At 42.8% G+C, this 13,945-nt stretch overlaps 1 protein-coding gene across 4 annotated transcripts in view; it reads right to left on the bottom strand.

Moving 5' to 3' along the window:
* The window catches only part of LOC143894450 (uncharacterized), a 124,855-nt gene that overhangs the window by 44,271 nt on the left and 66,639 nt on the right, over positions 1 to 13,945 (bottom strand). For all 4 annotated transcript variants that reach the window (XM_077400716.1, XM_077400717.1, XM_077400718.1 and 1 more), the window contains 4 exons: positions 11,181 to 11,416; positions 8,375 to 8,601; positions 7,138 to 7,439; positions 6,486 to 6,763 (listed from right to left, as the gene is read on the bottom strand). In XM_077400716.1, the coding sequence (XP_077256842.1) occupies positions 6,486 to 6,763; positions 7,138 to 7,439; positions 8,375 to 8,601; positions 11,181 to 11,416 (1,043 nt within the window). The remainder of the gene's footprint in view (positions 1 to 6,485; positions 6,764 to 7,137; positions 7,440 to 8,374; positions 8,602 to 11,180; positions 11,417 to 13,945) is intronic.

The raw sequence follows: 13,945 nt of genomic DNA, 5'->3' as shown, positions 1-13,945 counted from the left end.
CGGTAACGACGCGCGAAAAAAGGAAGAAAGAGGAAAACCGAAAAGGAAAGAATAGGATATAAACCACGTTGTCGCTAGATCGTGCGCAGCGATTAAGGAAATATATTACCTTGGTACACCAATATCATTCGAATTGCGTAACAGTTTGTAACGTTCGATCATATATCATTTCATTTCTTGCGAATAGAATGCCTATCTTTTTTTTTTTTAATTTGACGGTCTGATGAATGCTTGTTGTACGATCGCGATTTTTGTTCTTCACTCAGATTGATTCGGTCGACTGAGAAAAAAATAAAAACATGACTGAAGGTACCTATAATCGTACTGCTCTTAGTCGCCGCTAATTAAATTCACGCGTTTGATGAACACGTCTCGGCACATTTCTGTATAAATGATAGAACACGAGATAAAGGCTGGGGCCGGTTCACGGTCTATCGGCATATATGCGCCTTTTAAACGCACGGTAGCGATCTGTCAAGTGGTGAAAGACGGCGTTAAGTCCAAGTAAGAATGCACTGTGTCTTTCCAACGTTCACGTGCATATATGCGGTACCGTAACGCCTATACGTACGCAGGATGTGGGAGAAAGCGCGCACGTGGCCCTCGGGTTAATTAACGTTCTTGGCGATTAGATAGGCGCTGGCCACGTGGCTGACCATTAAATCGATCGACGAATCGTAGTGATTCCGTGAAAATCCCCGGGCAGTTTGCTCGCTATCCGCGATAAGAGGCTACTTTCTAAATACGATTCGCATGCACCGTAGCGAATTCGGACTTATTCGCCTGAATGGAGATACAGAGATATCGTTAATTGTCAAATAATTGAGATTACTAATCGCCGAAAGCCACGTATATGAATTTGTGAAACTTCGGTATGCGATATTAAAATCGAGTATTATCTTGTTTTTAAGTTCTTACTGAAAAAGTTATGTATATAAATAAGCGATAAAAATCCATATAAAAATAATTATTTAATAATTTACGTATAATTTATATCTAAATCCTTAAACGATCTAATGTGATTCTAAACTAATATCTAATATCTAAACTAAACGATAATTTATGTCATGAATTTCAGAATAATTTGATCGTGTTTTTATTTAATTTCTTTATGCCGTTGATACGTGTTTAAACATATATTTTATATACGTGTATATTCTGAGTCTTCAATAAAATACTATCTTGAGTTGACGATAAATATAGATCGTCTAAAGTTTTCTAAAAATATAATTAATTTATGACAGTACAACTGCAAACAACATATATATATATATATATATATATATATATATATATATATGATAAATTTTTATCTAAAAGTATCAATTTAAATCGGGAACTGTAAATTATTCGCCTTTTCCGTGGCATATTATCTTTTAACATTCAAGCCGGATACAATTCGTTGGAAATCGTTAAATTGTCGACACGATCCATTAATATCGCAAAGCGAAAAAATCGATATAGCTACGATCACATTGAGGTACCCGGAACGATACACGCGAGTAAGCAGGTCACATTAGCGAAAGTCGATACGCTTTTCATCATAATTTCGTAAATAGTGTAAATGCTCGCGTACAAGTGCACGCGGGGCTATCATTATAGACGTTTAGATGTATGTCTACCGTACGATCAAATGCGTAAAGGCATTTCGCCGCCGCGGTATTGCTATCTAAAACCGACGGTTGCCGGCTGTCAGGTGAATGTAGGTACTCAATAAACTTAATTAATTCATTAAATCGCCTTTAACATTAAATTATATGTTGCTCTTGAAAAAAACAAGTCGATTATATACATCAAGAGATCGCAATTATACTAATTGAACAGAGAGAGAATGATGTTCTAGAATTTATATCTCATTGTCATTAAACTCAATTAATTTAACGTTGGCATTAACGTTAGTTACTCGAATTTGTAATATCAAAATTGCAGACAGACAGTGAATCAAATATAGAAATTTGGTCGGGTCAGCAGACAGCTTGGGGCAACCTGTACAGGAAGTACCTAATCGATCTGCGCAACAATACAGTCATTTTTAACGATCTCTGATTTCATCGATCATCCATCATAGAAACATCATACAATCCTTTCCCAAACATATCCGACGTTCAGGTCGGGGCAACCCTTCGTGCGAATCAAGCGTGGCCGACGGAATTACGGATTGATCGACATAGGAGGAAGCGTTTCGACTTTAGGCCGCATAGGAATCTAGAACGAGAACGTCCTGCATCATTCGACGCGCACGTCCGTAATCGACGGCGATACGCGGCGGGTATTAGCGCCTATTAATGATTAATTGACCGGTGCCAAGAGGCCCCGCTTCACGTGTGTGACGGTGCTACACGCCAGTTCTAAGCCAGCGAGAATGGCGGGTCGACCTGGGTCAGATCATGCCTCGCGCCGAATCGTTAGAAAGTCCGCGCTTTGGGTCTCGCCGCGCCGCGCCGCGCCGCGCCGCTGCGTAGCACGCTCCGAGCTAAGGAGAGATATCCATCCATCGGCTCGTCCCGATATTGCGAAGTGCAGCTCGCGTTGTTAGCGCGAGTGTACGATGAAAAGGATTCGCCGTAGGCAGGACAGAAAACTTTTGCGCAATATCTCAGATCTCAGAAGGACCCGGTCCCCCGATATCTTCAAAGATGAGCGCAAATACGAGCGTGATTCTAAATTTTCCTCCTGTCAATAAGCGGCTCGTGGCGGTACACGATTTATCATGATTTATCGGGCACAATTTATCCGTGATGGGAGAAACGTGATAATTCTTAAACGGTCGGGAACTGTAAAATGTACGATTTAACGCGACGGCGAACGGTTAACAGCTCGACTCGAACGAGATGTCGATCGAGCATAAATAGGAAAGGCGTTCAAAGTCTTCGGTCAATCCCCATCTCGTCTGGTAGATAGAAATCGATCCGAAACGCTGGTTAAAGCGTAATCGGATGCTGGTCCCGAACGATCGATGAAACGCGAGTGGCGAACAGACGTGATGATGGAGAAACTCGCGTAAGGACAAGTATGCATGCGTAGGACGCGAGGATGCAATATCCTTCATGAGCGCCGCATCGCGGAAGACGTACGGGCCACATTCATGATTTTTTTAACGATTTTGGCACATGGGCACGCTTACGTGTGCAGTACAGTTGCTTTAACCCTCTCACCCTGAATTATTCGAACCTGTTTCGAGTCCTACGACCGTTTTATATCGCACGACGTATTCCCTGTTACCACAAGTTGCATACCCATCAGCTTCTCGCAATCGGCGACTCGTAATTCTAAACGGGTACAATTACTTTCATTCCTCACGTTTGCGTAATGCATGATACTCTGTATATGTCATCGAAATCTTCACCGAGATTCTACTGACGATAGAAGATGATTGAGTAATAAAATTGCAGAGATAATATAGGGTTTCAAATCTGACTAAAAGCTAATTAAATATAAATGGACAGTTATGCGTATACACATTTTTTTTAATAAGTTCACGATTTTATAACGAACATAATATCGCTAGACCGATTAATAAGGTAAAATTGGTTGCGCAATTAGTAATGTAATTGCCCGAGCAAGTCTAACTATATTTGTATGTCTAACTGTATTCATTATAATTATTATCAGAGAATAGGTCAATAGCTTCCAACTTCTCTCTTGTCATGAAAATAAATAATCAATTTACTAAGTATCAATCGAATATATAAAGACTTGCGGCAATAATTACTTTCGTTTTTCGAGATAGTTTCGCACTGTTGGCTCGAACGAAAGTGAATGCAGTAATATCGCAGGTATGGATACCTGTCTAAGGATTGCCGCCATAATTCCAGCTGATCTATGAAAGGATCGCTCGCGCCGTTGATCTGTTCGCGATATCCTCCGCGAGATTAGAATCTCGATGCCATAATTCTAAGAGGATTCATCTGCGTCGCGGTGCCATATTTGCCGCGAGCCGAGCAACGAGATCGAGAGCTCGTCGTAGTCGAATTCAGCGCGGTAACTCGATAAACGAATCGAACGGCACGTGCACGAGATGTTCCATAACGTAAATGACGATCGCGGGATCGTTCGTGCGCAGAAAATATTACGGCTCCGCTTTATAAACCTTAAGCGATTTGTTTAGGTTTCACCTTTATACGTTTTAATGACTCGATGTTGCGTATTCGCGTGATCGTTATAGTCGCATTCATTGGCGGCTGCGAAGAGAAGATCAAAGATCTGTTCGCGTGCCCGCGCGTTAAATCGGACATTTATAATCGAACAGACATATGAATTGCTGCTTTAATTATCACTATCGTATAATGTATAAAAATCTACATAATTAATTCTACATTACAAAACAAATGTTTTTACATATCAATTTTACTGAATTCACAAAAGTCACATGTGAAATCATTATCAGAAATTATTCCGCGTACACGTTTACTATAACGAGCGAGGACCTGGCCGGTACCAGGGTTCCTCTCGAACGTTGATTCTCTCGAGAAGTGTAGCGGGGTCCCTGGAGGCATGTCAGTTTCGATTATTCTCGGCTATCGTTAGGCCCCGATGAGCGCGTGCTCGCTCGCGCGAACGCAGTCGCGGTCCTCGAAACGTCAGGCTGTCGGGGCCGTAAATTTTTTCGCAGGCGCCCACCTCTCGTCATGCATATTCATGAATACTCGAATGTAACCGAACGCCGTGCGCGAGTCGGCGTAAGAAAGAGACGGCGGGGTCCTCAAGCGCTTCGATCAGCCGTCGACTCGATTCAAGAATGACGAGGGCCAACCACGAGAGCGTATACAGATAAGAGCGGCTCAAAGACCCGCTGCCCCTCGTCGTGGCGAGCCTCGCCGTGGAATACCGAGGAACGGCCGGCGTGCAACTTTATGCGAACCCCGAGACGACACACGCACGACAACGATTCTTATCCCGCGAAGGATATACTTACCGCGCGCCACGCAAAAAAAGTGCGATACGAGCGCGGTGATGGCGTTCCCGAAACGGCTTATATGGCTATCGTGACGCGATCGAATTTGGTTTCAGACAACTTTGATACCGATATCGGATACCGGCGAATCTCCTCGTTAAGGTAAGTATATCGATGTCCCGTGCGGTCATCAAGCACCGATGTAAAAACTTATGAAAAGCTCGTTATCGACGTTACATCCATCTTAATTATCGCGGGATAATCATTAGGGTTCGCGAGAGAACCTCGCCGCTGCGACGAGTCTTTATTTTTCGTTGCGAAATAACTTCCCAAAGTGAAGTGAGAGAAGAAATTGCGACTCGTGACACGGATGAGGAACTTTTCTACCGCGGTGGAGTCATGGTTCTTGCTCTCTGTCAGGTGTGAGTGAACGATGTGACAGCCGGAGGAATAACTTCTGTCACGAAGCCGGTGAGGAGTGGCGCGGTGTTCGAGAGCTCCGCTCCGTGACATCGCTCCGATCCACGAAGTGGAAGATCGTATCGTGTACGCGCGAGATAAGCGTGTCGGGTTATCTGTAATTAATCAATTTGCGTCTACCAGGCGGCAGCCCGGTAATTACGGGCTCGCCGTTTTATCGCGAATTATGAAACCATTCATCGCGCGATTCTCGACGAGCGCGAGCGAGGACAGAGGGGGCCACCCATATGGAAAGTAGACCGCGCCCCAGTTCTACGACGAAAGGTCGTTACTGCCTTCTCAGCAAAATGCCGCGCTTCTAAACGGAGGGAAATGAGGGGAAACGTTTAATGCCGAATGGGACGGATGAGTGGATATAATTTCAGTGGACACTCTCGAAAACCGACGGTCACGCCCGCGACTTCGCGGAGATAGCGAATGTTAAGTGGTCCGCAAAAACTATATTATTGCGAGATTATGTGCACGAGCGTATTTCGCCTCGAGACAATAAAGAAAAGGAAAAAATCAAGGAAGAGAAAGTATAGATATTACAAATTAGAGAGGGGTGGAGGATCGACGCTAACTTCGAGGGGTCATTATAGAACTTTCCTAGCTAGCGCACCGTCTCTCCCTACTCGCTAATGCCAGACTGTCCGGATTGACTGATGCCAGGTCATTCAAAGCCTTCTAGATCGTTTCGTTGCCTCACTAACATAGAAGTCGGGAAGATATTGCGCGATGGATGACAGCGCGCACCATTATAGAGTAGGCTTTCAAAAGCCATTAAAAATAGCGACTGCGTTCAACACGATTCATACAACCATTTAACCGAATCGAGAAATCGAATTTTTTTTTACTTTGATGAATAAGTATCGTTGTATATGGTCACTCCTTTCATTTTTCTAAATCTATAAAATATGTTTCAAATAAGAAACGTTTCGCGGAGAAATCTGTAGAAAAATACTTCTTTCAATGATAATAGAAAATTGTTGTGCAATCTTGCGCCTTAATAAAAGCATTAAAATTCACCCGACGCGCTTGATCGAGTGCACGAACAATGACGTAAATGCATCGCCTGCGATTTTTCCTCGCGGAAAACCGCGTCGCGGTAAGACAAAACTCTTTGACTCACCTGTGCGTACTCGGCGCAGATGTCAATCGACGAAACGTAATTGACGACGTCCTCGATGGTCCAACGATTCACAGCTTGCCCGTCGCCGCAAGGTATGTGGCCATAGAGAGTCGGACACCTGACGGGCGGAGGTGTGGTTGGTCTCGCGGTAGGTTTCGGCTTGGGGGACACGCTTTCGGATCTCCTTGTTTCCGGCCTTTGCCGCTTGCGAGGTGCAAAGCCGCCGGGACTTGAAAGGTCCAAGGGACTCGTAACCCCCGCGTCTCTTTTGTTCGCGCCTATGTTTCAAAACAAAATGAAACGTTACTTAATCTTTCTCAAAATCGGTTAATAATACACCACATAAACACACATAACAATATAACGCACAAAATGTCTTAAAAAACGTGTTTTTTTTATCTGTGAATGCTTTGATCAATCCAGATTGATTTTTCTTTTTTTCAATAAAGATAAAAATACCGAGACATTAATTTAATATTAATCCAATATTATATATAAACGATTAAAAATTGAAGAAATGGAAAAAAAATACAAAGCTTACAATTCGCAAGTAAAAGATAATTATATTTTCTTTTTTCCATTATAATAATATCATTAATATCTATCATTTCTTGCCCGTACGAAAATGTGTGTAACTTCCTATAATACTTGCCTTTGAGATATGTTTCCAATTCTGCAGCGCTTTGAGCCGCATTGGCAGTTCGCACCATGTGCAAAAGAGCCTGAGTGGACGACATATCGATCATAGGCGGAAACACGGGGTTGCCGAAGAGGCTATCCTGCTTCTGCTCCTTCGGATCTTTGTTCGAGAGCGGTGAGGTCGTCGGGACAGCCGATGGTTGCGGAGCCCCTAACGGCGCCATCAAACCAACGAACGGCGTCGCTGCAGCCTTGAAGGCCGGAAACCTCGGGTCTAAACCTGGAGGGTAACCGTTTCTTGGCGTGCTAAAGTAACTGAAATGATCAATCGTCCTTGATCATTAAGTTCCTGTTATGTATATAAAGAAAATACATATATAGCTGCTATCACTGTCGCACGTAGACATTTTTTCAAACAGACTCGAGTGTATTTTTCTCATCTTTCATCAAATGTAGAAAATGCTACTGACAATAAGACTACTTATTATTACTCGTAATAAAGATATAAATAATGTTATTTGTAAATTATGATTTCTAATATCTTAAAAAGACTCGAAGCGAAGCAAGAAGATAGTTACCTCTTCTATTTTCAAATTCAACGGATCATCAAGACGCCGACTAAATTAGCAGGGCGCAAACAGACACGTAGTGAATTAAAGAATCCGAACCTTTTTCAAATACCAAAGCTCGCATTGCTAGAATCTGTGTTCAGCACTTAACTAAGCAATTAAGTAGTCCTTTGATCTGTTTCCAACCTATGTGCCAGAAGGTACAAACTTAATAGTCAACGTACGACGCGACAACCGGTTTCAAGCGAGAGTACGTTAAGTCCCTCGAGTACTCTCTGCGTTTTACGAATCTTAATCATACGAATCATCTATTTGCAGCCTTCAAAGTCTTAATTCTTTTACAACGTTTCACAGTGTTCGTCAATCGACGAAAGTCAATACACGCATGTCAGGTACCGACAAAAATATTCAAAAACGTTTGCAAAATCTTCTTTCCTTAATCATACAAGACCATTAAAACAAATTTTGTGACGCAGACTCAATACCACAATAATGAAGCAGTATCTACACGTCAATTTCTAATTGGCACGTCAATGTACCATTTAATTGAAAATAAAATCAAAAGTGATGTTAGTACTGTAACGTGTATCTTTCCATTATGTTAATCCTGCAGCTCATTTATGGGAATTACAATTCTACTGCGAGTAATCAAAAGTGATCGACAAAGTGAGATGGACGTACTCGTTAGGGTTGGCGTTGTTGTATTTGGCAGCGAGACTCCTCATGAAATCACTATAGTTTCGTCCCATCATCTGTTCCATGTGCTTGAGATGATGAGGTGGTGGTGGACCCTCGGGTCCCCCCAAGGGCGTAGCATTTGGCGGCGTGCCCGGATGACTCGACGAAGAAGGCGTCACGCTTCTCGACGACGTCGAGTTGTTGTCAGGTGTGAGTCGTTCTGTTTTAACCTGCAACGCGATAGATTGCCCTTCTTTAAACGAGACCTCACTGCGCGCAACCGGATGCAATAACAAGAAGGAGAATGCGGAGCAATTAACCGGTCATAAAAAGAACGAGTATAAACGGAAGTATCAGTTAACAAACGGGAGCGGGTGCAATAGAAGTATACTTAACGCTACTTCATTTAACGCTAGAAAGGACAAATTAATAATAGTTTCGTGTGCAAGCTTTTTTCCATTAAGTGTACTCACTTAAAAAATTAAGTTGATATAATTTATTATTATTATAATTATAACGCTATTTAAAATATAGTCACAAAAACCTTCTGTTATCTTTTATCATAAAGAGTATCCCCTTTCAATTTTTATTAATTTTCTATTCAAACTTTAAATTCTGGAATAATTATTTTAAGCGAGGTTAATAATATTTGAAAGTGTTAAGTGTCTTTGCGTAAAGTTGTCATCGGGACGTCTGCAGATTGCTCATTTCATCTTATCCACAGTAACAATTATTTTACTATCTTTATTACCGCTGTGCTTTATGTTTGAATGTTGAAGGCCGCAGTACAAAAACAATGCATCTTTAAAAGAAAAAAATTGTTTTAGCCTCTCATCATCATCATTCTCCGCTTGAAGCTAAAAAGATTGTATCATTATGTTTAAAAAGATGCATTTAGAATACTCTAATAATTGATTGATCGAAAACTAGCACAAGCGACTATTTTCGTACAATTAGTTACACACGCAGCAAATATTAATTACAAACAATTAAAAATGAAACATGACACTGAACAATGAGACAATGAAACAATGCAAATAATTATCGATGATGATTATTATTCTAATCCTTGTGATAGGCTAAGAGGCCATGAGGATTATATCATCAATTACATTATCATACGTTCGATTTATTGCCAGGCTCGACTATTTAACATTAATAAGCGAGTCTCGTTCGTATACATGAAAAAAATTGTCCTCCGCAAAACAGATATCAACGAACCACGCCTTCGACTGTGAGGAACACTTATCGGCAGCTGCGCACGATATGTCTCGGGCGAGATCCGTGGCGGCGGGAAATATCCCGGGTGCATTAATTCCCGGGAACAGATTGCATCTGAGATATGGTAATGAAGGCAACGCGTGGCGTAAGAGTTGACTCCTCTTCGTTCGCGGCGAGAGAGCGCGCCGTGACACTAAGAAGAACGAGAGTCGATTGGCGTAGAATAGGGTTCTCCCGAGAGCCGCAGTCCGGAGACCGCTGCAGCAGAGGCCACGGTAAATCTCTTTCTCGCCTCCAGACCTCTTCCTGACAAGGGACCGCTTCAGGCTCACGGCGCGGGCACGATCTCGTATATATACACCTACATTTCGAATAGGTCTCGCTCGACGCGACTGATACGAGCGACCAGGTCTCGATAGGGAAAATACACGAAGGCGTGACAACCGCGCGAGCAAGGGAGCCTCAAAATTAAACCAATCGTCTCTTTCAATGTAATTAGTCTTTACGCGATCGCAGTGGCTGCATACGTCGTCGAATAAGATAGCAATATCAAGTAAATAATTAACGTATATTCACGCATAAATATTTTGCAGTCAAATTAAGTCCCAACGTTTTTTCTCTCACAATGTTATAAGAAAAAAGTATTTCATAGTAAAAAAAAAATTGAATTACAATCAATGTATAATCTTTTCCTGAATAACTCTCAGCAAGAAAGACTAATCTTCTTCTACTTTTATTTATCGACTCTCTCAATTCGATTTCAGTGGATCTCGAAAGTTAATAAATCAGACTAAAGCTCGTCATACATATGGAGGATTAATTTCTTGAGTTACTACTATTCTTCCGAGACCTTTCTACTCCGTACAACCCGCGTACCTAAGTCACGAAAACTTCTTGCGTGTCATGGACCGGCTATTCTTTTTACCGATGACGATCAATTTTTTATCATCGCAGCTCTAAGCATTGCTAAGCAGCCGTCAAAGACTTCTCCTTTTTTTCTTTCTTTTTTTTTGGTCAAGTCGTTTACAGAAGCGTCCTGCAGGTCGACGAATGTCAACGGCGGGATGACACTGCGGCTTTCGACGGCGGTTGACATAGTTGGCTGCATGGTTGGCTTTGAACGGGACTCTCCGTGTACACGTGTACGAGCTACCGCTCGAGCTACAGGAGCGATGGACTCTCTCGTCGAGGATATCTCCCGAGACCAGTGCGCGTGTCCCGAAGTGGTACGCTCAAACACTCCACTTCACGGAAGAAGCCAAGCGGGTCTCTCTCTCTCTCTCGAAAAATTTGTACGACAAATCCCGCGTCCTCGCGGCAGCTCGCGTTCTTCTCAACGAAAGAAGGAAAAAAAGGGGAAAAAGAATAAATAAAAATTCCGGACGACAGTCACGCTACGTCAATACGGTAAGGTAAAACGAACGTCGTGTTTGCCTACGTGCGTAAAAGTTTCGTGTGCCGTGTCAAAATTTAATTCCGTCGTGGACTTTCTCGAAATCGGGTACCTAATCAGAGGCAAAAGAGCGAGTTCGAAGTATAGGATATTAGAAGTGTTAATTACACAATTGTAAAGAGGTTCTCCACTTACTTGGGTAGTGTCGAGACCATTCTGGTTCTGTCGCCTCCTACCCCGCGGAGGTCTGGGGGTTGCCGCACCAGACAGGTGGGCGCCCTGAGGGCTTCCCCCCCTGGCGTCGACCGCTGTGTTCGCTGCCAGGGTGGCCCCGTCGTTGTTTTCCGTGTGCGTACCTAAATCCGCCGCCTCTCCACGGTTGCTACCACGTGGTCCCGTGCCCGCGGACACGTTCTCACCCGACACCTCACCTGAAAACGAAGGGATATATCAGATTTCTCTGTCCGCTTCTCTAAAAGGTATTAAGAGCGCGCGAGTTTCTGGATCTTTTTGTCTCTAATATATTCCTTTATCCTCGCTCGATCTTATCGAGTTATACGCACCAACGCGCAGGATTAAGCTACATATCTCCTGAGATACAAGACGCGATGACGATTTTAAAAGGCCATTAAGAGATTTCAAACGACCGAGCGACGATCCTGCCGGAATACATTCGACTCCAAATTCGGATATTCGCCGTATTTCAACCGCATTCGTCCCCTCGGCCCTCGGGATGGTTCGAGTTTCGTATATAACGACGCGGCCGCGCCGCAGCGGTCCTCCCGCTTCGCGTCCTAACGTCGTCGCGCCATATGTAAACGGGCGTCTTTCGACACATGGGAATTTAGAATGAAATACATTAAGAGGAAGAGAGGGATAATCGTACAGGACGCGATTACACACGGTGGCGGCGCTTACCACTGGCACGGGAGATTTACGCTCAATAAATGGCCCTCGTCCCGGGCGCCATTATCTTCCGCCTTGATCAGAGACGCGTATCTAACCGAACGGCGACGAGGAGCGAATCAGCGTAAAGGCGCGGGCCGCGGTGAACGAGGAGAACCGACGGGAGAATCGAGGGGGTCACTGTCCACTCTCTGCCTAACATATCCAATAAATTCTTGTCATCGTTAAACGCCTGGAATTTTATGGAGGCAGTAACTCGTCCGCGTTGCCGAATTTACCGGCCGATACGATCGGCCGCGATTAATGCAGCGACAGTGTCGGAGCAACGGTGCCAGCAACGGTGCCGGAAGAGAAGAGGTATGAGAACTTGTGTGTTTCATAGCTCATTTCGCACGATATTTTATACATCGGTATATTTTCGTTGTAACGAAAATCTCCCCTCGCGCGTGATTATAATTCCAATCAGTGCGACGTTTCGTCAGTCAACACGTATTCCTCGACAAATATTTTTCAAACGATTAATAACTTTCACCGTCTTTCACAGTGTACCGAGTGTATGAGAGACTTTTAGTTAACGATTTACTTGTCAGATTTTTTGTGTCCGGGCATTACCGAAGTATCCACAATAACGGAGAACAAGTGTTAATCATTCCCACATACAAATGTCCCCGCAGTAAAACCGACGCGACGGCATCGGAAGTACGCAAACGGACACTGGCGATCATTTTTATAATGCGTGGAGTTAGCACCTCCGCGACAGGCTCCGCGCTCGAACCTCGGACTGCTATCGGGCTATATTCTACAATCCGGTTGTGGAAGCAGCTCCGCGCGGCATCGAGCGGAATACAGGCCGAGGGTAGCGATCGTAAAAGCCACTTCTATGACACTCACTGCCAAATGTCTTCATTATTTCAAGTTAAAATATTTACAGCTGCCCATAAAAATTCCATTAGGCACCGTTTGCCATAGTAGGAAAACCGTCGCGTCGCCCTTCGAGAAGCGATAAAGCGTTCGAAGATGCTATCGAACGCGCACCTCGACCATAAAAATGACGTCCAAATAGTTATAAAATTGGAAAGTATGCGGACACAGCAAACATTGTACGCGTCACTTTGTGACGAATTGAGCCACTAATAAACGAGAACGGTACAGCGATAGGTACGTTAAAATGACACGTTCGGCGAGAGAGAGGTGTGTTTTCGGAATATATAACTTAATCAGTTTTAAATGAATTTCCATGGCGTTGTCGAATCAATGATTTGTGAACTGTGATTTCGAGACTTTATAGTATCCAATTAATTATACCGTATATACAACGGAGAGAACATAAAATACATGTTGATGAAAAGCGTAGAAACTAACCGTTAACTATCACTTAATAAAGTTGTTGAAATCATAACGTACGAGGAACCTTGAATCTCAAAAAAATTCCTCGAATATAAATTTTTGTTTAATAGAAATAAGAAGTCGTGTATTGAGCATTACTTCAACACTTATCTCTTGAACAGACGATTCTACAATCATCGCGTTTCGCGTAACAAGATTTTTTCCTTACATTTTCTCACGTTTTTTGACGAGTTTTATGTTGGCGGTAGCGCTTCGATGGCACGTACGACAAACATCGTAACGACACTTCAGGAACTTTCAAGGCAGGAAGTCACTGTTTAAAGATCGTTCGCGTTTTATTGTTTAACTTCGGCTTGATGGCATTTACATAATCATGCGAAAATGATGTGTGCAGCTGCACTCGCGAGATTAGTTAAAATCTGAAGTGAGAGACGGAAACAGACGTTATAGAAGAGCATCTCTTCATTGTCACACGATTTTGTTTGACAATAAAGAAAATAAAAATATTTTATAAAACAATATAATAAAATTAACAATGCAATGAGAATTTTCTGCAAAAATCCAAGTCAGACCATTAACAGGGTTATTTAAATTCTCAAATGCGAGTTCAGAAGACAAAGCATCTAAAAATTTTACAGCTGAATAGTATGTAATAGCATTTAAAAAATTTTACAGCTGAATAGTTTTTAATAAATAATACGCCCTGA

This window comes from Temnothorax americanus, unplaced genomic scaffold (genome assembly GCF_048541705.1).
Source record: "Temnothorax americanus isolate GAGA-0224 unplaced genomic scaffold, ASM4854170v1 Scaffold14, whole genome shotgun sequence".
Taxonomy (NCBI): domain Eukaryota; kingdom Metazoa; phylum Arthropoda; class Insecta; order Hymenoptera; family Formicidae; genus Temnothorax; species Temnothorax americanus.
Note: the sequence above shows the minus strand (reverse complement) of the source record. Positions and strands in the feature narration are given on the sequence as shown.